We start from the raw sequence: 25,144 nt of genomic DNA on the forward strand, positions 1-25,144 counted from the left end.
AGCACTAGTTTTTAAGTTTTTTTTTTTTTTAAAGAATAGTTTTTGTGAAACCCAAGTTTCAAACATTTGAAGCTGCAGCATGCAGTAAGAAAAGTGCTTGTCTGGGGCGCCTGGGTGGCTCAGTCAGTTGGACGTCTGACTTCGGCTCAGGTCATGATCTCTCAGTTGGTGGGTTCTAGCCCTGTGTCGGGCTCTGTGCTGCTAGCTCGGAGCCTGGAGCCTGCTTCAGATTCTGTGTCTCCCTCTCTCTCTGCTCCTCCCCCCACTTATGCTGTCTCTCCCTCTCAAAAATAAAATAAAACATGAAAAAAAAAGTGCTTGACTGAGGATAAAAAGACAAGGGCACATATTGGGCTTGGTTTTGCCCAGTGGCAGTGGTACTTCATTGAGTGTGCTTTGTGTTAAACTGAAGCAAAACCCTAGCCCATCTGGTTCTTGAGCTCCTGCTCTGAGCTACCAAATGGTACTTCCCTTGCTGTATATCACTTAGATGTGTCGATTTGAACAAGCCACTACATCTCCTTGGTTAGAAGTTTATTTGCTTCAAACACTGATGCTCTGGAGATGAGCCCTTCTGTTGGTGCTGGCACCTACTGCAACAGGCTGGTTTCTGTGGAAGCTGATGCATAGTTGTTTATTCATTCAACAAATAACGTGTGGATGTATTGACTTGCTGAGCTCTGGGGATTTCATAGAGAGCAAGCAGACCTAGTCATTGCTGTCAGGGAGATTAAGTGATAGGGGCTGTCATAATTGAAGGGCAGAGTGTAATGTTGCACAGCAACGGCACCTAACCTGGTGTAGAAGGGCTGGAGAGGCTTTCTAGAGAAGGTGAGGTTTAGGTGAGATGTGAAGCACGCACCCCTGTGTTTGAAAGTGGTAGTTTTTCTCTCATCTGGACTATAGCTTCCCAACTAAAGTCCTCACATCCCTCTTGCCTCTCTCTAAACTATTCATGTGTTCATAGTCTTTTTATTCAACAGCTGTTTATCGAATGACTACTATGTGTCAGGCAGTTGTAGGCATTTAAAATCTATCACTGCACCGGTTAGTGATTTCTGCTTTCCTGGAGGTTGTACTTTAATGTGGTAGGGAAATGAAGAGGGTAGACAATACTCAAAATAATGAGCAAATTATAAGCTCAGATTCTTCAGAATGCAGCCATAGTGGGGACTCGGTTTTCTTGCTCTTAGGCTGAAGTTCAGTGTCTTTATTGTGGCCTGTGGCAGCTCTGCTTCCTTGTACAGTTGGCTTACTCTTCAGGCCCCAGCCCCGCTGACTCTGTTCCACCCTTTCTTTCATTTGCAGGTCTCTCTTCATAGTTGCAGTATCTGAGAAGTTTGCAGGAAGTCTGTTTTTAAATTAGAGATTCCCTGTTGTCACACGCCCTCTTCACTTCTGCGTAACATGCATCTCAATAATGATTTCTTAGCCACTGTGTGTCATGTAAGGGTCTGTCTTTTCCACTAGACTATAAATTACATGAAGGCTGGCATGGTGCCTTTCTTGTTCCCTCCTGTCGTCAGGGCCTGGTATGGGGCGTATAGTGTAAGAGTTGGATTGGTGGAAGGGGGCGGAAGAGTAGTGGGTTTCTGGATGAGCTGAGGAGGAGGTGTAAAGGCCAGGCAGCTGGAGGAATGCCTGTGTGGGCTTGGGGGTGGGAAGGAAAGCAGAGGTAGGGAGGGACTGGGGACAAGACTGGTGGCACAGGCAGGCAGGATCAAGTACTGACACAAAGTAAAGGAATTAAAATTTGGTTCTAAGGCAGTGGGGAGTCATGAAAAGTTTAAGCACATTTTGGGAATACTAGTTTGTTGTGATAACATTTAATGTCCTGGAAATCATTAAGTAGATTGAATAACACCTTCAAGTGTGGCTGGTTTAATTTTTAAATTGTGAAAGAGGTATGAAGTATGAAATTTTGATCTTACTGGTAATAAAGTTAAACATCTACCTAAGGGTCTGTAGCCATAAGTCAAAGTTGCCTCTTCTCCAACTCTTAATCTTATTTTTGAGCAGTAACTCAAGCTGAGGTGGTTGAATATGTCCATACATGACCTTTGATGAGCATTCCAAGGTATTTTTCTATCTTAATGTGGATAAGGTCATATATATATTATCCTACAACTTGCTTTCCCCCATGGCACACACTATATTTGGCATATTCTTGAAGTGGAAGAGTTACCTTCCTAAACCCTAGTCCTCATTCCCTGGCATAGAGCCAAGGCATTTGGAACTGTGTCCTGAGCCTCAAAAGGTCCTGCTGGAGAGGCCATGCCTTCCACCGGATTTTATACTGTCCTTTTCTGCCACTTGCTTTTTGTCTTCAGTTTTCACCTCACAGACCTGGTTTCTAGAACATAGGAAATGGCTTCCAAATTTGGGGTTTTGTTCATGTTGTTCCTTCTGTCTACACTTCTTTTTCCCTAATCTTCCCGTGGCAGCGACTGTTTTCTTCAGGCTTTAGTTTATATTTCACTTCAGAAGGATTCTTTTTTTTTTTCTTTTTAATTTATTAAGTAATCTCTGCCTCTGAGTTGGGGCTCGAACTCGCAACCCCGAGATCAAGAGTCACATGTTCTACTGACTGAGCCAGCCAGGCACCCCCAGAAGACCCTTTCTGGGCAGTCTGTCTAAAACATGTTCTCCCTCCCTATCTCCCTCAGTACTGTTTGTTGTTTCCATGTGCCATTTATTTCAGTTCTCGGTTGGTTTGTTTGCTCTCTTTCAGTTTCCCTTATTAAACAAGTCTGTTAAGTTCTTCTGTGGGTGCAAGAACTATTTCACATAGTATTACATATGGATCAACCTCATCTTTTAAAACTTTTAAAAGACTATGGCATATTCCATTTCATGTATGTATCCTTTTTGGTACCAGTCCCTTACTGAAAACCTTTAAAATTGTTTTTCTGATTTTCTTATCAAATCACAAGCAACAAATTAAAAATAATTTTACTTATATATCTCTCTGTGTGCATGCATGTGCCTATGTGTATAGGATAGCTTCCTAAAAATGAAATTGCTGGGTTGAGAGATTTAGGTCTTCAAGCTTTATAATATATATAATATGTCCTGAATAAAGTATCTTGGGATAAATGAATGACAAGTGAAAAATTTATTTTTAAGGCAGTTTGATTTTACTTGGAAGTGCATTTAGTAAAATTTGCTTGTCATAGTAGGAAAAAAATTGTTTTTAAGAGTTGTCAGATAAAAATACAGATTGCCCAGTTAAACCTGAATCTTAATGATTTTTTTTAAATGTTTGTTTATTGTTGAGAGAGAGAAACAGCATGAGCAGGGGAGGGGCTGAGAGAGAGAAGGGGACAGAGAATCCCAAGCAGGCTCTGTGCCCTCAGCACAGAGCTGGATGTGGGGCTTGAACTCACAAGTTGTGAGATCATGACCTGTGCTGAAACCAAGAGTCAGACACTTAACCAACTGAGCCACTCAGGTGCCCTGATAATGATTTTTTTTTTAAGGTCCCAAATATTGCATAACACATCATGGTAAGGAAATGTAACATACTGATTAAGTTAAAAGACAGGATTGTTTTGTGGTTATTTATAGAAATGTTGGATTTGTGACAGTCAAAATTTTTATAAGTTGTGCTTTGTGTAAATAGATATCTCTTTAAATACACACATCTACAATGTGTACATAATAAATATCACTAATGAATTCTGTGCATTATCTTTTAACATTTGCCTGTTTGTCAGTTCTCTCAAGATAACAGACTTTTGAGACAGCAGTTTATCTTCTCTCAGAATATCTTTTGCAAATATACTACTACACATTTGAAAGAAAAGACATGTTAAAAGTTTCCTTCTAGGCTTCTTATAATCCAGTCTCCATCAGCCAGCACTCTTCCTGTATTTTGTTCGCGAGGCACTAATTGTCCGCATTTGGCAGCTTTAACACTTCCTGACAGAGAGGCTATTAAGGGGAAGTATTCTCCAATAACTGTCACTGGCTTGAACAAAGAACCTCCAAACTCAATGTGTGGAAACCACTAACATTCTTAAATGACCCTTTTCATGGATTTTTATCCCTTTAAGCTAAAATTTGGAGAATGTAGGGTCAGTGAAAACAGCAAGGTGTAATAAAGCAGTAAACCTTGATTTTTTTGGGAGAGTAGAGTGGGAGGTATAGATTTATCTCTGACTTGCAAACAATTGTTATTTGGAAAATCTCATTAGCAGATGTGACTGCTTGGAGTAAAAAAAAAAAGAGAGAGAGAGAGAGACTTAAAACTGATGTTGCTTTCAGGACTGCTTTGAACTTAACAAGCACCTATTTGTGGAGCAGACTGGCTAATGAAAGGAAATTAAATTTTTCTGACAACTTCCCCTGCCAACCTCCTTATTCAGGGGATGTTATTAGGTACTGAAGACTTTTAAGGAAGATTTTTTTTTTTTTTATTAGACATAAATGAACCAGTTATAAACATCCCCCGCCCCTCCTTTTGGGGGAGAATTCTGACATGGTTACTCTACACCTTTAGATTACTAGTTTAAAAGCTTAAAAAATACCAGTCTTCACTTTAATATTTTAAAGTTATTTTTGAAAAATTCAGGCATTCTCACTACCTAATGGTTTCAAAACATTACTGTTATTCCTTGTGATTAGTTTACATCACTGTGATTAGTTTACATCACTGAATTGTAAAGAAAAGTCATATTTACTAGGGAGGCTTGGATGTAACACCTTCTTTTCAGCTGTCTTTTTATTTTTCCATGGGGAGATGTATCAGGAGTGTCCTGTGCTGGGCGTGTTAGGTGAAAGTTAATGATCAATGAAATGGTTTAGATTCAAGGGAAATTTTTTTCCTTTCAGTTGCATTGGTTGGTATTTGGCAATAATTCTTACATGCATCAACTCTTACCTTGTACTGTTTTGGGAGGCATTTGCTTTCCTTGGCTTTTTTGAAGTTTCCCCCCACAAGTTGGTTCATGGAATTTAAAGTTTTAAATTACTTGTCTTAATAAGATATAAAGATAAAATATGTACCTGACAAAATAATGAAATAAAAAAGAAAAAGTAATGGAAACTACTAAAGGAATTTTTGGGGAGACAATTGACAATTCCTGGAGATATTGGAAATTTACTTTTTTTATTTCTAGAAAATCTTGAGCCTCTCTGAAACAATAGAGAATCAACTCCCCCTGCTGACAGAATCCAGGAAAACATGACATGTAAATATCAGAGGACAGGAACAAGCTGGTTGTAGACAAGCTTTAATGATCTGATTTATGATTCAGTATTGATTGTAAACATCTAAATTCTGCTGTTAAATTCCAGCAACTGCACCAAATCATTTGGCAATTCTGGTAGTGCTTCCTGCCAGCTCATTTCAAACTGCTTTGAGTTTCTTAATATAATAATGATGAGGTAGAATTTACATTCCACTTATGGTATTAATTTTACATTTCTCTGAAAGAAAAGAGTTAGAAGGTTGTAAAATTGAACATTAAATGAATCAGAGGAGACAGTAGTGCAATATATGACTGCCCTAAAGACATTGTGCAATGGCTGATGGGATTAATGTTGGCTCTCATTTCCTGCTTTTACAGGATGCAGATGAAGCTGTCAGAATTGCAAGGGAAATTGGTAAGTTCTTAAATTAACTTTGCTAGAGTTTCTGTGTCTTTCAGCAGATACGGTTGAGTAAACATGTAATAAGTAACCCCATAGAGCAAATAATATTTTAATACATTTAGGATTCTGATTACTTGTCCCTTTGGAAGAATTTATCTGCTGAATTAGCATATTATTAAAGTGAACTTTAAAGAGTAATTTGACTTTTTAATTACAGCTCTTTTGTAAGTTGAAATCACTGGCTAATTAAAGGAAGGAATTGTCTTAACTCTTGAGATTGGATATAATGTAAATTTTATGTATTTAGCTGAATACAACCTATTAAAGTTAAAGACATAAATGATTAAAATGAAGATTTCACATTTGACAAGGCTCTTCAAGTTTTTACCTTGTCCTAAGATGTTTTAATAATCTTGCTAGGAAACAGAATTTGAGAAATCAGAACTGGATATTCTAAATTGGAGTAAACGGTAAACCGAAGGACATTTTCATGACTGTGTTACTTGATTGTTTTAGGGTACAATTATACTTAGGGCAGGGCTTATCAACTTCTTATTTAAAAAAATATTCCTTTATTGCTCATGACAACTGTTATATTTTCAGTATCTGCCTGCCAATTAAAAAAATAGGTGAGGACAAATTGTTATCATGGATTAGTGGTGGTATCCAGTTACTTTACAGTTGTGTTAATCAAATTAGTATTTGTATACATTTGACAGAACTTTGTAGGTTTGTGAGAGAAATCTGACAATGCTCAGCAGTCAGGAAATCTCACCTTCTTAGCATTCCTACACAGATGGGGCCAAACTTTTCAGCATCCCGCATTAACATTTCTTTGGTCCTGTTTTGTCATTAAGATCCACTGTTTGGAATTGTTTTATCCACTGAGAGAACATTTGATTTGGCAACATTTACAGAGTTGTGATACATGGTATATACATCTTATTTCTGAAAGTAATCGATTGCATTAGTAAATACATTCTTTACAATTGGCTCAGGCTAGCTGAACAGTTCTTTAGTGATCTGGAAAGTTGTTGGCTTGTTGTGTCCCTGTTTCTGGTTGGGTCTGGCTAAATTATTTTGGTTTGGCTCATGGTTAAGTGTGTTTCGTTGTTTATTTGTTTTGCAAACATAGCTGCTACTGATACAGATTTGGATTTAAGACCTAGTCTTAGAAAATCTTATTTTATCTGACTATAACATCTCTTCCTTAATCATTTCTTCTGACACATCAACATTTTCAAAAAAACATTTCAGTACTTCACAGGAAGATTTGCTGGATTGCTGAATAAGTTGGACTGCATGGAACTGATTCGTGGTTTATTTCTTTGAGAAAATCAAAAGCGTCTCTCTGAAGTTTGAAATCACTGTCATTCCTCACAGCCTAAGAGGCAGGTAGCATATACCTGCTGGCTTTTGAGGAGACTTTCTTCTAAAGTAATTTCACTTCATTCTACTGTATACGTGTAGATTTAAGAAGTCATCTTTCTAGTGTAGGTGGTATTGTTATTAACTACAGAATAAGATAGACTAGTACTGTTAACATAATAGTATCTACATAAAAAGGACAGAATATTTGGATAAATTTAGAGAAATGAAAGGGATTGGAAGAAAATCTTGAATTGTATTGGCATGCTTTATTTCGAATTATGAATCTTCACCTCTTAAGCATTTCCTTTGTGTAAATGGCAGGCTGCAAATGGCTTTGCTTGCTTTTTCATGTCTTGTCCTTTATGTTTTCTTTCTTTTTTTCCCCCAAATAATCTGTGACCTTTAAAATAATCAGTTAATCATAGTGGGACTCTGAACAGTTCTCATCACCTGGCTTTCCTCAGTATTTTAATGCTGTGCTTTGCTCCCCTTTGAGCTAAGGAGTTACCGAATTCCATCGCAGGCTCTTTTCTTTATATTTAGGCGCAACCTTTATGACGCCTTCCTCTTTCCTATCTTCTCATTCTTCTCCAGTTATACCTTCTCATTTGTGAAATAAATGATCATAATCATGGCTGTGAAGTCTAACAGTGCTAGTGTTTTGCTTATGCTGAAAGAAAGGGAAGCCATAAAATTTGAGGTGAAATAAAACATAATAAAGAACCAGGGTCATCAGCCTATTATAAAGCTCTTGGAATTTCCCTGAAAACCCCCCGAATCACCACAGAAACCTCCCATAAAACTGTTTCCCTGAAGTGCCAGCTTCTAAAATAAATGAAATGAAATTAAATATTATTCCACTCTCAGTATTTTGTATTTTTTGGTGATTCATCAGTTTTGTTTTCTACTCATTTTATTGAGATCTATCACACTTTAACTACATTATGATTTTGATGGGCTTTGATGAATTCATTTAAGAGTTGAATTAAACATTGATTCCACAGGAAAATATGCTCCTAGTTCTAAACAACTGAATTATAATCAAACCTTTGAAACTGTCTATTTATGGGTAGCAGATTGACGATGTCATATATACCTATTGACATATTTTTCTGCTTTCCTTCTTTCTGTGTTACCTGGAGAAAATTAAATTGGGCTTTTCTGTGATTCCCTCCTCTCTTGAGTCTTCTCTCCTGGAAACAGGAATCTGTGAGGCCAAAGGAGGAAGCTAACTGCCTTGAGCATTGATGAATTAGGTGTCTTTTACATAATAGTAGCTCTTGTTTATGGAGCATTTTTTCCATGTTGCAGGCACTTTGTGAATGTTATTTCTAATGCTAATTCCTGGGTTAATTATTTTCATTTACATTTAAGAAACTGAGGATTAGAAATGGTAAGTAATTTGCTCAAGGTCACAGAGCTACTGAGTGGTGGACCTGCTTTTAAATATAGGTTCATTTAGCTCCAAAGACTATCGATTTTTCATTATACTTTTCCTAAACTAATGGGATTAGAGGATGAGAGCTAACATTTCAGTCACCACTTGGTGTAAAATACTGTGAGTCACTTAAGCATGTTATATGTGGCATTAAAGAAACAGCTTCGTATCGTCGACAGGGTGAGAGACCATTAGGGCTTAATATGTTACCTCTGTGTACTTGATTTTTGGTCTGCCTTGTCTCCTTCATTCTCACTCCTGATTTTTTCCTTTGACCTCTCTAAGTTTACAGATACAGGGCTATTGATCCCTGGTTTATCTTTAACCCCAGAGATAGACAACAGTAATCAGTAAGACTGATTTGCATTAAAGTTTGATCTTTTTTTACTGGATCAAAGGTCCTTAATACAATCAAGCTGAATTGATTGGTGAAAGGAAAAGAAATTGTAAATCTGAAACCTGTCATTTAACCTGCCCTTTAACTTCCAGATTGTTCTGATTCTTTTCTTTGGCACGTCTTTCTCAACAATTGCAGATCATGTCCGATTTAAATAAATGTTTTCTGATCCCCAGATTCACCATCCTCTAAGTCTGCTTCGTCCACAGTTTCTGCATCTCAGTAAATGTCACTCCCATTTACTCAGTGGCTAAAGCTAAAACCCAAGATCTATCCTGGTGCCATTGCCCTGTCATCCTAATGTCAATATATCAATAGATACTGTCAGTCCTTCATTCACAATACCTCCTGTGTTCACTACTCACTATCTGTACGACTAGTACCCTCTCCCAAACTACCATTGTCCTCTCGGGGACTGTCACAATAGTTTCTCTGCTTCTTTTCTTAAACACTTCAAAGCCATTCTTCACATAACAGTTAGTGTGATATTTGAAAACTCTAAATAATGACACACCCCCATCTCATCCCACTCCGTATCTGCTTGAAGCCCTCTAATGGCATTTCCTTGCACTTACATAAAATCAAAATTCCTTAGCCTGATTACAAACCCCAAATGATTTGGCACCTGCTTTCTCTCCAATCACATTTTATACTACTCCCCGCCTTGCCTGCTATACTTTAGTTACACCGGCTTTCTTGAACACCTCAAACTTCAGCCAACATCTGTTGTTGCCTGAGTTGTTAATTTTAGCCATTCTGACAGGTGTGTGGAGTTCTCACCAATAAAGTTGAACAATGTGCCTTCCAGTTAAAAAAAAAAATCCTTGATTTGTAGAAAGTTTGCTGATTTCCATGATGTCACTACTTCTACCATAGCCAATTTCAAGTTACCAATGAGACGTTATTACTTATTTTGAGAGGAAGAGAGAGAACGTGCATGTGTGGAAAAGGGGCAGAGGGAGAGGAAAAATCCTAAGCAGACTCCGTATTGTCAGCGTGGAGCCCGACATGTGCCTTGACGTCATGAACCGTGAGATCGTGACCTGAGCCAAAATCAGGAGTTGGACACTTAACGGACTGAGCCACTCAGGCGCCCTACCAGTGAGACAGTATTGGACGTGGAACTTGGAGAAGTGCAGTAGCATGCCATTTTATAGTATTTCCACCATGCCAACACAACATCAAGAACATAGATATAGCCAGGTGTAGGAAAATAATTAGAAAGTGGTGCATTTTGAGTATTATCAAGTTTCCTGAAAATTTAGCAGTTGGCTCTTCTGAGCTAATAAAAGCCAATTCTAACACACGGCTGGTTCTAGCCAATTGCTATAGACAGAATGTTTGTGTCCTCTCAAAATTCATGTGTGGAAATCTAATCCTCAATGTGATGGTATTTAGAAGTGGGGTCTTTGGGAGGTGATCAGGTCATCAGGACAGAGCCATGTGCCCTGATGAATGGGATTAGCATCCTTATAAAAGAGACCCCAGAAAAAGATATTTGCAAATGACGTATCTGGATACAGGGTTAGTATCCCAAATCTATAAAGAACTTAACCAAACTCAACACCAGAAAAACAAATAATCCAGTGAAGAAATGGGCAGAAGACATGAATAGACAATTTTCCGAAGAAGACATCTGGATGGCCAACAGACACATGAAAAGATGCTCAACATCACTCATCATCAGGGAAATGCAAATCAGAGCTACACTGAGATATCACCTCACATGGGTCAGAGTGGCTAAAATGAACAAATCAGGAAACTACAGCTGCTGGCGAGGATGTGGAGAAACGGGAACCTTCCTGCACTGTTGGGAATACAACTGGTGCAGCCACTCTGGAAAACAGTGTGGAGGTTTCACAAAAAATAGTACTACACTACGACCTAGCAATAGCACTACTAGGAGTTTACCCAGGGATTACAGGAGAACTGATGCATAGGGGCACATGTACCCCAGTGTTTATAGCAGCACTTTCTTTCAACAATAGCCAAATTATGGAAACAGCCTAAATGTCCATCAACTGATGAGTGGATAAAGAAGATGTGGTTTATATATACAATGGAATACTACTTGGCAGTGAGAAAGAAAAATCCTGCCATTTGTAGCAACGTGGATGGAACTGGAAGGTATTATGCTGAGAAAAATAAGTCATTCAGAAAAGGGCAGAATCTCATGTTTTCACTCATATGTGGATCTTGAGAAACTTAACAGAAGACCATGGGGGAAGGGAAAGGGAAAAAATAGTTACAGAGAGGGAGGGAGGGCAAACCACAAGAGACTCTTAAATACAGAGAGCAAACTGAGGGTGGATGGGGGAGTGGGGGAGAGGCAAAAGTGGGTTATGGGCATTGAGGAGGGCACTTGTTGGGATGAGCACTGGGTGTTGTATGTAAGCCAATTTGACAATAGATTATATTTTTAAAAATTCCATGAAAAAAAAATAGACCCCAGAGAGCTCCCTTGCCTTTCTCACCATGTGAGGACTCTTGGCTGTTTATGAAACAAGAAGTAGGTTCTTACCAGACGCTGAATCTGCTAGCAACTTAATCTTCTATTTCTCAGCCTCCAAAACTATGAGAAATAAATGTTTGTTGTTTAAGTCAAAACAACAACGACAACAACAAAAAGAATATCTACAGAGGATCAGTAAGGAAATACAGATCTTGAACAACACTATAAACCAATTAGGCCTTATATATATAGAATACTTTGCACAACATTAGAAAAATACACATTTTCCTCAAATATTTATTTTTATTTTTTTATTTAAAAAAAATTTTTTTTTTCAACGTTTATTTATTTTTGGGACAGAGAGAGACAGAGCATGAACGGGGGAGGGGCAGAGAGAGAGGGACACACAGAATCGGAAACAGGCTCCAGGCTCTGAGCCATCAGCCCAGAGCCCGACGCGGGGCTCGAACTCCCGGACCGCGAGATCGTGACCTGGCTGAAGTCGGACGCTTAACCGACTGCGCCACCCAGGCGCCCCTCCTCAAATATTTATTAAAAGGCATGAAGGACTGAATGATTGGGTTATAAAGCATTTTTAAGGAAAGTATAAAATAATATCAAACCAAACAGTATCTCATAAAGTGTGTTCTTTGTCCTGCAATGTTCTCAGGACTTATTTCAATACGGAAATATCTCCTTGCCGCTTTTATTGAAGTATATTGATGGATTGCTTTTCTCTTAAAATAGCATGGGATTCCCTGCATTAAACAGATTCTATTTATCTTTGCAAATGGTTGTTTTATGTTCATTTAGTTACTGTTTTGTAATAAAGTTGACCATGTGAGTTAGTTTTCCTTGCATTTCTAGTACTTAAGACAATCCTTATCACATAGTATGTATTCAGCAAGTGGTTATTCAGTGAATGAATACAAATAGAAATGTGTATATCAGTATACAAATGAATTAAGTAGTCATACATTAAATTTTTTTTTCACAATATTTATAGACCATAATTTGACAGAGATTTTCTCACTTCCTCCCCCCCTTTCCTAATCTTGAGTTTTGTAATGGAGATACCTGGGAAGAACTGGAACATTAAGTAAACCATGATAAAGTCTCAGCAAGTAGATAATTAAAAAGTAATCTAAGATTGTTCAAGTAAATTTAGTATGTGCTTGTTAACAACTGTTCATCAATTCTCGAAGGTTGTCCTTGGATTCATTAGGCTGGGATAATGGCAGTTTTAGGAATCTAAGATTCAGATGTATGAGATTATGTGACTGATCCTTATTGCCTTCTCACTTCTCTCTGATGGTGACATCTTATGTTCTTAGCAAGATAGGCTCTCCCGTGTGTGTGTGCGTGCGTGTGTGTGTGGTTTTTCTTTAAGATTTTTATTCTAAGTAATTTCTACACCCAATGTGGGGCTTGAACTTACAACCCCTAGATGAAGAGCTGCACGTTCTACCGACAGAGCCAGCCAGGTGCCCCCTTCCATTGGTTTCTTTTTGATATTAGTCTTCAGACTGCCATGGCCTCTGGGTCTGGTTAGTGGGGAGGAGCTGTGGTCTTGCTTTCTTCTCTGTTCTGGCTCTTTTCCCCTGTCTGTACCTCCCATCTTCCTTTTGACATATCATTACATAAAAAGTTGCTTGTGGTTTTTTTTTTTTTTAACATAAGAACAAATTGTGTTAAGAGGGATAAAAATACTTGGCTAAGCCCCCAAATCTTTTATTTCCTCTATTTCATGCTGTTTATTTCACACATGGTATACGGCTGTGTGGTTGAAGATATATTGAAGAAATCTTTGAAGAACTATTACAGTTTGTATACCTTCTTCTCAATCTCACATTCTGTTAATTTATTTTCCAAATAGGTCCACAGTAGAAGATATGATTAATATGCTAAGGAGATTTAATAAGAAATGCCTAAGGAAGAAGTTAGGTTGAAGAGAATGGTGTCCTTTGTGAAATCCATTAAAAAGTGACGATTTTTTACCTTGCTCTTTTCCCATCATTGAAGTAATGTGGTCATTTGAGGTCAGAATGATAATCCCTGGGAGATGGGGGAATGAGAGTCCTATGTCCCCTTTCTTCATTTCCCACTGTCACTTAGGGTACTTCTATTTTCTTTTATTACTCCAACATACACGTTTTGGTTTTAGCGTGATTTCACAAGTTCTCACTGTGTATTTTTTCCATATTCTTTCCCATTGCCTCTCTTTTGCTTTTCTCAGTTCTTCCTCATCTTTTGTTTTTCTTGCATACCTTTTCTTTTTTCTGTTCTTCTGTTACACAAGAGGCTGTGTATAATGTTCCAACAGTAATGTGAAAACATTGAGCCTTTGGTTTTTGTTTGGAAACTTGCTGTGTGTGAACCCCTTTTGCTCTAATCTATTAATACATTAAATGTGCTCTATTTTTGTTCCTAGAGCAGAGCTAGGGATCTAATTTTTTATTTGCCTGAGTAGAGGGAAATAGGTAGACAAGATCAGTTTTTCTAAAAAGGATAATTGCTTTTCCTTGCCAAATCAAAACAAGTCATGTTATGTTTTGGTTTACTTTAGCTTATTTGTATTGTATTGTATTGTATTGTATTGTATTGTATTGTATTGTCTTGATTGTATTTTTACGTGTGCAGTATTGGTTAATTCTTATTTAAACTAAATATATTTCTGTAGTTATTTTTGTTGTGTGTGTATGGCCAACGTAGGAAGGGCAAACCATCCTGTGCTCTTTTCACACTTTTAAAAAATTTTCCATTGGGAAAAATAAAGTGATAATAAGGATCACTTACAGTATCTTTTTAGAGAATATATATATATATATATATATATATATATATATATATATAATATATCTGCAGTGGTAGTGGAGATATGAGTCATTCATAATTGGACTGCAATACATAACATGTTTACATTCCAGTTACTGGATGATGATAAATCCCAGATAGTATTCGATGCAAATATGTATCACCTCAGTCTAAATGTGTTAACCCAAAGCGTATGGCAAAACTAAGTTGATAATGCTAAAACTATTACTGATTTGGAAAGAAAAGACAGCAATAAGATCAGTAGAAAATGTTATGACCAAGTATACACAACATGAGTAATGCATTGATAATGGAATTCATTACCTCAAATTGCTTGAACTTAAACTACCTCTGTTTGTGTATACAATAGGAGCTTTTCAATGTAGCCAAGTGTTGTGTGACAGCCACATTTCCCAGCAGATTCTGAATTGTACTTTCTTGGAAAGCTCTAGTAATATGCTGGTTTTTATTCAAGTCCATGTAGTTGTCATTAGTTCATAAGCCCTCTAGTATTCCACATACTTATTGTCTTCTCTTGTGATCTTAAGCAACAAAGACTATTTCTTTGTCCTGTGTGTTTGCTTCCCAGCAGTCATGTTGTGGGAGCCAGCCTTGTTCTGTGCCAGCCTTGTTCAGGGAATAAGAGGGCTCATGGAAGTTCTGCCATGTGCAGTGTCATGTATCACAGAGGCAGGAAGTGGGGAGGTTTCAGTTTCGATATCAGCAATGAGGCTTTTCCCATGATTCACTGTTCACTATTCTATTTCATTTTGTGGTTTTGCTCTTTGTGTATGATAGTCATTATCTTCCAAATCTTGAATTTATCAGCTTCTCTCCATTTCTCGGCTCCTTTTTCTGTTTAAGCTCCTGTCACCTCTTGCTCCGATCACTGTAATAGCCTTTCAAATGTATTCCTTTGTAATAGGTGGAATTCCTTTGGAAACAGATTCTGGAAGTTATTGCAGAAATACACTTGGGACCAGTATATGTGAAGGAGTGAAAGACACCAGACTGAAAGAGGAGTTGAGTTGAGATGCAGACTCAACAAATGACTTAGCTGACCCTACAGAGAGTTCTGAATATAGAGTTGGTTTTTTATAACTGTTTCAATGACATTGGGGCAATGACATTGAACCTTTGTACACCGGTGTCAGCTCACCATTGGGTGTGGGCTGTCCCTAAGATTGGGCAGAAAGCTGAGGACAAGTCAGCTGTTGGTTGCCAATAATATTTCCAGCAGCTGGCAGAATGGCCTAAAGTGGTGATCTGAATTGAAAACCCTATTTCACAGTTTTGATACATATTTTTCGTAACTGTTCATATCTGGGTATTTTCAGATTTCTGTCTTTCTGGCTCTCTCTTCTCTCTCCTTTTGTCTTTTTTTCCCTTTTCTTGTCTTTTTCTTTTCTTTTTTTCTTTTTTCTTTTCTATTTCTATACCCAACATGGGGCTCAAACCCACAACCCTGAGATCAGGAATTGAATGCTCTACTGAGTGAGCCAGCCAGGCGCCCCAGATTTCTATTATGGTTTTTGACTGTGTTTTTTAAGAATGCATTTTAAAATAACTGAAAATTTTCTACTTTTTGTGTTATTGATTTCTTTTTTTTTTTTTTTAATGTTTACTTATTTTTGAGAGAGAGTGAGTGAGTGAACATGAACAGGGGAGAGGCAGAGAGAAAGGGAGAGAGAGAAAATCCTAAGGAGCCTCATGCAGAGGTAGATCCTGTGAACTGTGAGATTATGACCTGAGCCGAAATCAAGGAGTCGAACAGTTAACTGACTGAGCCACCCAGGCACTGCTTATTTTATTGATTTCTAACTTAATTGCTTTTTGTTAAATGAATATGATCTTTTTTATTTAGAATCTTATTTGATAAGAATTACCTTATGGCCAAGGCATGTCACTTTACATCTTACATCCGTGCCTGAAAATAATGTATATTCTCAAATTATGCTGTATTTTATAGATAACCAGTAGGTCAGCACTACCTGTTAGGATATTCAAATATTCTAGTGATGTTTTGATTATATGATCAATTTGTAAAAGAGTGGATTTTTCAGTTTTTCCTTGCTTGTTAAGGTTTTGCCTCTGTATATTCTTAAGATAAGTTAATAAGTAATATAACAGCATAACATGTATCTTCTTGGCTAATTTTACTTCTTAGCAAAGTGTAGTGACTTTTTGGCTTTTAAATCTGGTTTTATGTGATGATAATATGTCTAAGCCACCTTATTTTGGTCTATTCTTTGTATGTTCCTCCAAATTTTCAATCAACCAGTGAATCATTGTTTTAGGTGTATCTCTTGGAAGTATATAGACTGATGTTTGTTTTGTTTCTATTCAGATTAGCAGTGTCCTTTTTTTTAATGTTTGTTTATTTTTGAGAGAGAGAGAGAGAGAGAGAGAGCACACTTGTGCACAAGTTGGGGAGGGGCAGAGAGAGAGGGAGAGAGAGAATCCCAAGTAGGCCCTGTGCTTTTAGCATGGAGCCCAATGCAGGGCTCAGTCTCATGAACTGTAAGATGATGAACTAAGCTGAAATCAAGAGTTGAATGCCCAACCCACTGAACTACCAGGTGCCCCTATTTTGTGTTCTTTCTTGAAAGATGTTTTGCCACATGTGCATATCTAGATTGATAGAGGTTTTCTGTCAGCATAGTGCTGAAATGGTTGTGCTGTGTTCTGTAGCTGTTGAAGAGAGAGCTCTAATTTTTGTTACTTGATGGTGGTCTGTTCTTTTTGTCTGCTTCCTAAAATCGTTTTTATTGATGTATATTTTATGAAGAATAAAGCCTAGCTGTTTTAAGTGTACACCTTAGTGAACTTTAATAAATGCAGCCAAAATTAAGATCTAGAACATTGTTATCCTTTTTGAAAATGTCCCTTCCTCCATTTTACATTTCCACAAAAGTGTTTGAGAGTTCCAGTTATTCCAGAAAAACTCTTAACATTGCCTGTCTTTTTAACTTTAGTTATTCTGATGGATGTGTAAGTTTTATTTCAGTGTGATTATAATTATGTTTCCTTAATACCTAATACATAATATGAGTATATTTTCACATGCCTAATGCTTTCACATTCATTAATCTTCTTTTGTGAACTGTCTTTTCAAATGTTTGTCCCCCTTTAAATGATTAATAGGCTTAATTATTTTTTAAGCACCATTTTAGATTTACAGAATAATTGAACACATCGTTAAGTACATGCGGTTCTATATACATCCCCACCCCCAGCACACTGCAGTTTCCCCAATTGTTAACACTTGGTGTTAGTGTGGTGCATTTGTTACAATTAACAAACCAACCTTGATACATTATTAACTACAGTCCACAGTTTACAGTAAGGTTCCCTGTTTGCATTGTGTAGTTCTATGTGTTTTGACAAATGCATAGTGACTCGATTCTACCATTATAGTTTCATACAAAATAGTTTCCCTTGTGCTTCATGTTTTCAATCCTCCTCTCCCTACCCCTGCAACCCTTGGGACACACTGCTTACTACCTCTATGCTTTTGCCTTTTCCAGAGTGTCATATAGTTGGAATCATACAGTATGTAGCCTTTTCAGATGGGCTTTTTTTTCACTTAGCTGTATGTATGTAAAAGTTCCTCCATGTCTTTTTGTGGCTTGATAGCTCATTTCTTCTAATTATTGAATAATATTCTATTGTGTGGGTATACAACAGATTGTTTATCCATTCACATTTTGAAAGAGATCTTGGTTGTTTCCAGTTTTTGGCAATTGTGGACAAAGTTTTTGTATGCAGGTTTTTGTGTGGATATGAATTTTCAGCTTAGTTGGGTATATACTCAGGACTCTGACTACTGGGTTGTAGGGTAAGATTATTTTACATGCCCACCAGCAGTGAATATGCATTCCTGTTGCTCTCTTGTTGCTTTACATCCTTGATAGCTTTTGATATTGTGCATGTTTTTGTTATTAGCCATTCTAATAGGAATATAGTAGTATCTCGTTTTAATTTGCATTTCCCTGAATGCAAAGATGTGAGCATCTTTTTCTATGTTTGCTATCTTTGCATTCTTCTTTATAGAGGTGTGTCTTCAAATCTTTTACTGATTCTTTTTTTTTTAAGAGAGAAAGAGAGAGTGCGAGCTGGGGAGAGGGACAGAGTGGGGGAGAGAGAGAATCTCAAGCAGGCTGCATGCTCAGCACAGAGCCCAATGTGGGGCTTGATGCCATCACCCTGGGATCGTGACCTGAGCCGAAATCAAGAGTTGGACGCTCGACTGACTGAGCCACCCACGCACCTCTTTTGCTGATTTTACATTGGGTTTTCTTACTGTTGGGTTTTAAGAACTCTATTTTAGATACAAGTTCTTTATCAGATACATGTTTTGAACATATTTATCAATGTTTTTCTCTTATGGATTGTGCTTTGGATGTTGTATCTCATTGTAACTCATGTAACTCATTGTCGGGGTGCCAGGGTGGCCCAGTCGGTTAAGTGTCTGACTTTGGTTCAGGTCATGATCTTGTGGTTTGTGAGTTTGAGCCCCGTGTTGGGCTCTGTGCTGACAGCTCAGAGCCTGGGGCCTGCTTTGGATTCTGTGTCTCCCTCTCTCAGTGCCCCTCCCTGCTCTTGCTCTGTCTCTTTCTGTCTCTCAAAAATGAATAAACATTGAAAAAAAATTTTTATTTTAAAAACTCATTGTCAAACCCAGGGTCATCTAGAACATCTAGATCATTCATCTTCTAGAACTTTGGTTGTTTTTATATTCAGGTCTAAGATCCACTTTGAGTTACCTTTTAAGGATTGTGTCTAGATTAGTTTTTTGTGTGTGTATGGATGTCCAGTTCTAGCACTATTTGTTGAAGCGACTTTCCTTTGTTGAATTGCTATTGCTTTTGCTTCTTTGCCAGAGATCAGTTGACTCTGTTCATGTGTGTCTATTTTTGGTCTCTTTATTCCATTCCATTGATTAATTTGTTTGTTCTTTTACCAATACCATGCTGACTATAGCTTTATAATAAGTCTTGAAATTGGGTGGTGCCAATCTTTGTCTTTTAAATAACTTAAAAAAATTATTTTCAAGAGTACAAGCAGGGGATGGGGGGGGGGAGGGAGGGAGGGAGGGAGACAGAGAGAGAGAGAATGAATCTCAAGTAGGCTCCACAGTCTGTGCAAAGCCTGATGCAGAGTTCAACCCCATGACGCTGGGATCATGAAATGGGCTGAAATCAAGAGTTGGATGCTCAACCAACTGGGCCACCTGGTCGGCCCTATATCAATATTTTGAAATTGTTATTTTCCTTTACTATTAGTGATTCTGGGCCTTTTGTTTTCTGTATAAATATTAAAATCAGTTTGTTGATATCCACAAAATAACTTGCTGGGATTTTGATTGGGATTTATTGCATCTGTAGATCAGGTTGAGGAGAATTGGTATCTTAACAATATTGTCTTCCTATTCATACACATGAATATTTCTCCATTTATTTAAATCTTCCTTAATTTTATTTGAACTTTGTAGCTTTCCTCATATAGGTACCATACATTTTTTGTTAGATTTATGCCTAATTTTTTGGGGGGGGGGGTGCTAATGTAAATAGTACTGTGTTTTAAATTTCAAATTCCAAGTTTTCATTAGTGGTACATAGGAGTGTAATCAACTTTTTACATTGACCTTGTATCCTGCAACCTTGTTACAATTCATTTATTAGTTCTAGACATTTTTAAAAAAAAAAATTTTTTTTTTTAACATTTATTTATTTTTGAGACAGAGAGAGACACAGCATGAACGGGGGAGGGGCAGAGAGAGAGGGAGACACAGAATTGGAAACAGGCTCCAGGCTCTGAGCCATGAGCCATCAGCCCAGAGCCCGACACGGGGCTCGAACTCACGGACCGCGAGATCGTGACCTGGCTGAAGTCGGACGCTTAACCGACTGCGCCACCCAGGCGCCCCAGTTCTAGACATTTTTTGGTTGTTGTGTTGACTCTTCGAGATTTTCTTTATAGACATCCTATTACCTGCTAATGAGTTTTATTTCTTCCCAATGTGTTTACCTTTTTCTTGTCTTATTGCATAAAATAGAACTTGTATAGAATGTTGAATAGGAGTGCTAAGAGGGGACATCCTTACCTTGTTCATGAACTTAAGGGGAAAGCATCTAGGTTCTCATCACTAACTTTAAGGTTAGATGTAGGTTTTTATAGATGTTCTTTATGAAGTTTAAGAACTTCAATTTGTAGCTTGCTGAGCTCAGTGGGTGCTAGATTCTGTCAAATACTTTTTGCATCTGCTCCTATAGTCCTATCATATTTTTTCTTCTTTAGCCTGTTGATGTGATGGATTACATTAATTGATGTTTCAAGTGTTGGAATAACCTTGCTTACTAGGAATAAATCCCATGTGGTCATGGTATAATTCTTTTTTATACATTGTTGGATCTTTTCCTTTTAGTTGTTTTATTTTAATTAAAAAAATTAATGTTTATTTATTTTTGAGAGAGAGAGGGAGAGAGACAGAGTGCAAATGGGGAGGGACAGAGAGAGAGGGAGACACAGAATCTGAAGCAGGCTCCAGGCTCTGAGCTATTAGCACAGACCCTGACATGGGGCTTGAATCCACAGACTGTGAGATCATGACCTGAGCTGAAGTCAGACACTCAACTGACTGAGCCACCCAGGAGCCCCATTTTAACTTTTTGTTTTAAAGTTTAGAGAGAGAGAGAGAGAGACAGACAGACAGACAGACAGACACAGTGTGAGTGGGGGAGGGGCAGAGAGAGAGGGAGACAGAGAATCCCAAGCAGGTTCCACACTGTCAACTCGGAGCCTGACTTAGGACTTGAACTCATGAAACTGTGAGTGCGTGACCTGAGCTGAAACCAAGAGTCTGACGCTCAACTAACTGAGCCACCTAGGTGCTCCCCAAATTTTAATTTTTAATAATCTTTAAAAATTTCTCCCAACATGATTCTGTTTTCTTTTTAGAAAAAAAATTAATTGGAGTGTAGTTGATGACTTTTTCTTTAAATCCTTTTCCATACTTACAATGTTTCTAATAGCTATAATTTGCAATAGCTGTTGTATGTTTTTCAGTTTGGGGCTTCTTTTCTTTTGACTGTTTTCCTCATGAGGTGATTGCATTTTCTCTCTCTCTCTTTTTCTTTTGTTTTTTGTTTTTGTTTTTAAGTACTCTCTACACCCAGCACGGGGCTCAAACTCACAACCCCAAGATCAAGACAAGAGTCCCATGCTGTATGGGGCTGGGATAGTCAGGCATCCCTCTTCACGTGTCTCTTAAGTTTTGATTGGATTGTAAACATTGTGAATGTTATATTTTGTGTTTGGATTTTATCTTAGTGTAAAAGCGGTTAAAATTTATTTTGTTTGATAGGTCAGTTAATTGATGTTCATATTAATACCTTTTAGGTGCCTTTTTTTTTTTTAAAGCTTCCTTAACTCAAGCATAGCTTTACCTGGTACTGTGATTCAACAAGTTTATGTTAAGCCATCTTGTACCTTCCACTCTTCCTTTCCTTGAGTTCATAATTTTAATTTCATTAAACATCTATGGTTTCTTGGTACAACATAAACTCTTAATGTTTTAGGCTGGGGAGAGAGGTGAGAAAAAAAAATAGAGAATTCCAGTGACCACTGTATAGTCTGAGGGGACCAACTATAGTGGCAGAGAGTTGTGTTAGGAGGCTACTACAGGCATCCTATAAAGAGGTAATGGTAGTTTGTATAAGTGTTGTGATCATGGAGATAAAGAATAGTGAAGAAACTGGATTTTTTAGTACTTTGTAACTGTTGCATACTATCCAACAGTTATAGTCCTAGACATATACCTCTTGCACAGGGTTCCAAGCTACAGATACAGAAATACTCATGGGAGCATTGTATGTATAGATCTGAATGTCTATTCACACTAGAATGAATAATGTGTGTTTATACAGTGAAATATAGTACTAAAAATAAAGGATTTGCAAGTACTGAAATTGTTAATTAATACATTTTATTTAGTAAGTACATTTTGCATTCTCTTCTCCAGGCCCTCTTTTAGTCATTGGAGAAACAACAGTGAGAAGAGGCAAAAATTGTCAGCATTTTTAAAAACTCATTTTGCTATAAGCAGTGTAAAAATTATATAAAGCAAGACTCATTAAAGTTTATTATTACTATTGGGTGGAATATTGTTTGAGTATAGGATATTCACAGTTTCCAAAGGTTGATCTACAGATCGTCTGCTAATTATAAACTGAAAATGGCATATTTTTCATGAGGAAATTTAATGGTCACCATCTTAATCAAGCAATCAAACTTCTTCATCAGGAAATGGACAATTAGACTTTTTTTTTCTTATGTGATATAATAATTAGGGTACAATTTCAGTTATGTAGTATTAAAAGATTTTTATTCTGAATCTAATAATGAGACAATCAGGTAAATTGAAATTGTAGGATATTGTATGCAACAGTAGTTTGGATTTTTCAAAATATCACTTTCGTGTAGGATAGCCCCTCCCATAAATATACACACAAACTCCAAATCAAAAAGGTAATAAGTGAACTATTCAAGGAGAGAAAAGGAATCTAACCAATGCAATGCATAATACTTGATTTCCCTGTAATTATAATATACAGCTGTTAGCTGGAGATTTCCTTCCTGGCTGTCTGAGAAACTCCCCGCCCCCCCCCCCCCCCTCCATTCTTTTGTTCTCTCTTCTGAGGTTCCATTATGAGATTCTATTCTGTCCGTCTGGAGGACTGTCCTATTCTCTGAAATAGCTTTCATTTTCTTTTAATTCTGAACCCTACTTTTTAGGAAATAAAGGCCTAATTATAAATGTTTTCCAACTGTTTTTAAAAGAACACTCCCCCCCCCCCCCCCAATCATATGTTCTCTTTGATGCTGGAGAGATTTCTGATTTACACTATCAAATTAGGAATAGGACACTTTCCAAGAAATATTTCACTTTTTACTTTTTTTTCCCCATTTTTCATCTCCATCAGTCATTATATTCTATGAAATTTTAATTCAAGAAACTGAAGGTGAAGAACCACATAAAATTCTTTATTTTATGACTATTGCATCACTGAGGTATCATTTGCCAGCTTTAAGTTACCAAGTTTTACACCGAGTATAGGGGCAGATTTTGCTTGAAGGGGGAGGTTATGTATGTATTGTGTCTTATATGGGTCAACGTGGTGCTATCAGTTCAAAAGAAAAAAAAAGTTCCTTTAGACCTGTAATCCATAACAAAATGGGAAAGTGCCTAAACGCCCAGAATCTTCCTTCATTTCCTTATTGTCCATATCCACACTGTCAGCAAGTCAAGCTGACTCCATCTCTAAAACAAACTGCAAGCCTTTGTTTCTTCCAGCCATGGAAGCCACAGTTGGCTCACCCTTAGAACATTGCAGAAGCTTCTTAATCAGTCTCCCTGTGCCCACCTATGTCCTCAGACAGTTCATCCCTTGCGAACAGCCAAAGTGATCTTCACAAACCCAACATTAGGTTGCTGCCCTCTCCTGTATTGTAGCCTTTCCAACTCGTTCTTTCTGTCACGAGTGTTCCTCTCTCACTGGTTTTCAGAGGGCAGGCTCCAGCTCAGTCAAGTCTCAGTTTCAGTATGTTTTCTCGGAGAAGGCTTCAAGGAAAAGGAACCCTGATCACCCCCAGTCACATCCTTCTGTTGTCTTTATTGTACTCCCCGCCCCCTTATGTGTTGTGTGTATATTCATATTTATGCATGAGTATGCATATTCAGGTGCCTGTGTACTTATACATCATTGTCCACTAGATGGTAAGTGCCATGAGAGCAGAGAACTTTCTGAATTGTTTATCTTTGTGTCCCCAGGAGTCAGATTGGTGCTTGGCACATAGTGTTTACTGAGTGTATATTTTTGAGTTGATGAATGGAAATTTGGTAGAGAGTTAGAAAGAAAGAGGATTGCTGCTTTCTGGTGGAAAGTAAGACCTGTTGATTGCTGGGGGGACAGGAGACCAGACCTGCCCTTGAAGTTTGAGGACAGAAAGGGAGCAATAGTGCTTTGGTAACCTGAGTTTCTGTACTTCCTTAAATATTTAATTTTTTTCCTCATGTAGTATTTAATAGGTTTCTTTTTGGAAACATTAGGTGGGAGGGAAATAAAGAATGGAGACTCGCTGCATGTTGGAGTTGAGAGTGTTTGCAGGAGCGTCACTGGGTGGTGAGGTCAGGTAGTGGGAGTAGGCATCTGGGGAGAGGAGAAGAAACCTGTGGAAGAACTTGCCAACCGCACCAGGACCTGTGTTTTTTTTTTTTTCTTTTTTTTTTAAAAGCAATCTTTTCATACCAAGAGTTCTTCTCCTTTTAAAAACCTTAGAGAAATTTGTTTCGTTCTGAGGGAGGTTGTTCTGCTTCAAATCTATGGCAACCAAATAATATTAAAGAACTGCATCATAGTACTCAGAAGTGAGTACTCCAATGGATAATAAATTGGGGTAGAACATTAGTGGAAATTTTGGGTCTAGACCAGGTAAAGTGAGGGAGTGGTGACAGCCATCTCCTTGACTATTTTGGATTTTTCTAGGAATTTTTACTTTTGGTTGAATCTTTTTACCTTTTCTTCCAGTTCCTGGTCCCCCATGACTTACCCCATTTAGAGTTTCAGAGACACAGTAAGAAAGTAGGGATGAGGGACTGGGCGCTTTGATACTATTTAACATCATCTGTGTGGAATATTGTTTCCCCTCCTCTTGAAATGGCTAGGTCTAGTTTATGCATGGCATGGTGACAACATAAAAATATGTTCTGTCTGAAATTTAATGACTTATTTGGCATAGGAAGTGGAGTATAAAACCTTAGTTTTATATTATTTCCAATTATAGTTCAGAAATTAGATTGAGTTGGTGACTGTAATGTCACCACTAGCTTATGCCAGTTTCTTCTTCCCTCCCAATTGTGTTATATTTGACTTGTTAGTTTCATCAGAGAATCTTGTCTTCCTGGGTTATATGTATTGACAGGTCTCATGCTACCTTGCCTCCTTTTGGGGGGACCATATGTAATTGCCTTATTATGTATTACCTTGTTGCCTAACAATGACTCATCTTTTCTGAG

At 37.7% G+C, this 25,144-nt stretch overlaps 1 protein-coding gene across 5 annotated transcripts in view; it reads left to right on the forward strand.

Annotated features, from left to right (window-relative positions):
* The window catches only part of PCCA (propionyl-CoA carboxylase subunit alpha), a 417,383-nt gene that overhangs the window by 129,252 nt on the left and 262,987 nt on the right, over positions 1-25,144 (forward strand). For all 5 annotated transcript variants that reach the window (XM_047863104.1, XM_047863113.1, XM_047863129.1 and 2 more), the window contains exon 8: positions 5,571-5,607. In XM_047863104.1, coding sequence (XP_047719060.1) covers positions 5,571-5,607 — 37 coding nt within the window. The remainder of the gene's footprint in view (positions 1-5,570; positions 5,608-25,144) is intronic.

The sequence above is a fragment of the Prionailurus viverrinus genome, chromosome A1, assembly GCF_022837055.1.
Source record: "Prionailurus viverrinus isolate Anna chromosome A1, UM_Priviv_1.0, whole genome shotgun sequence".
NCBI classification, from domain to species: Eukaryota; Metazoa; Chordata; class Mammalia; order Carnivora; family Felidae; genus Prionailurus; species Prionailurus viverrinus.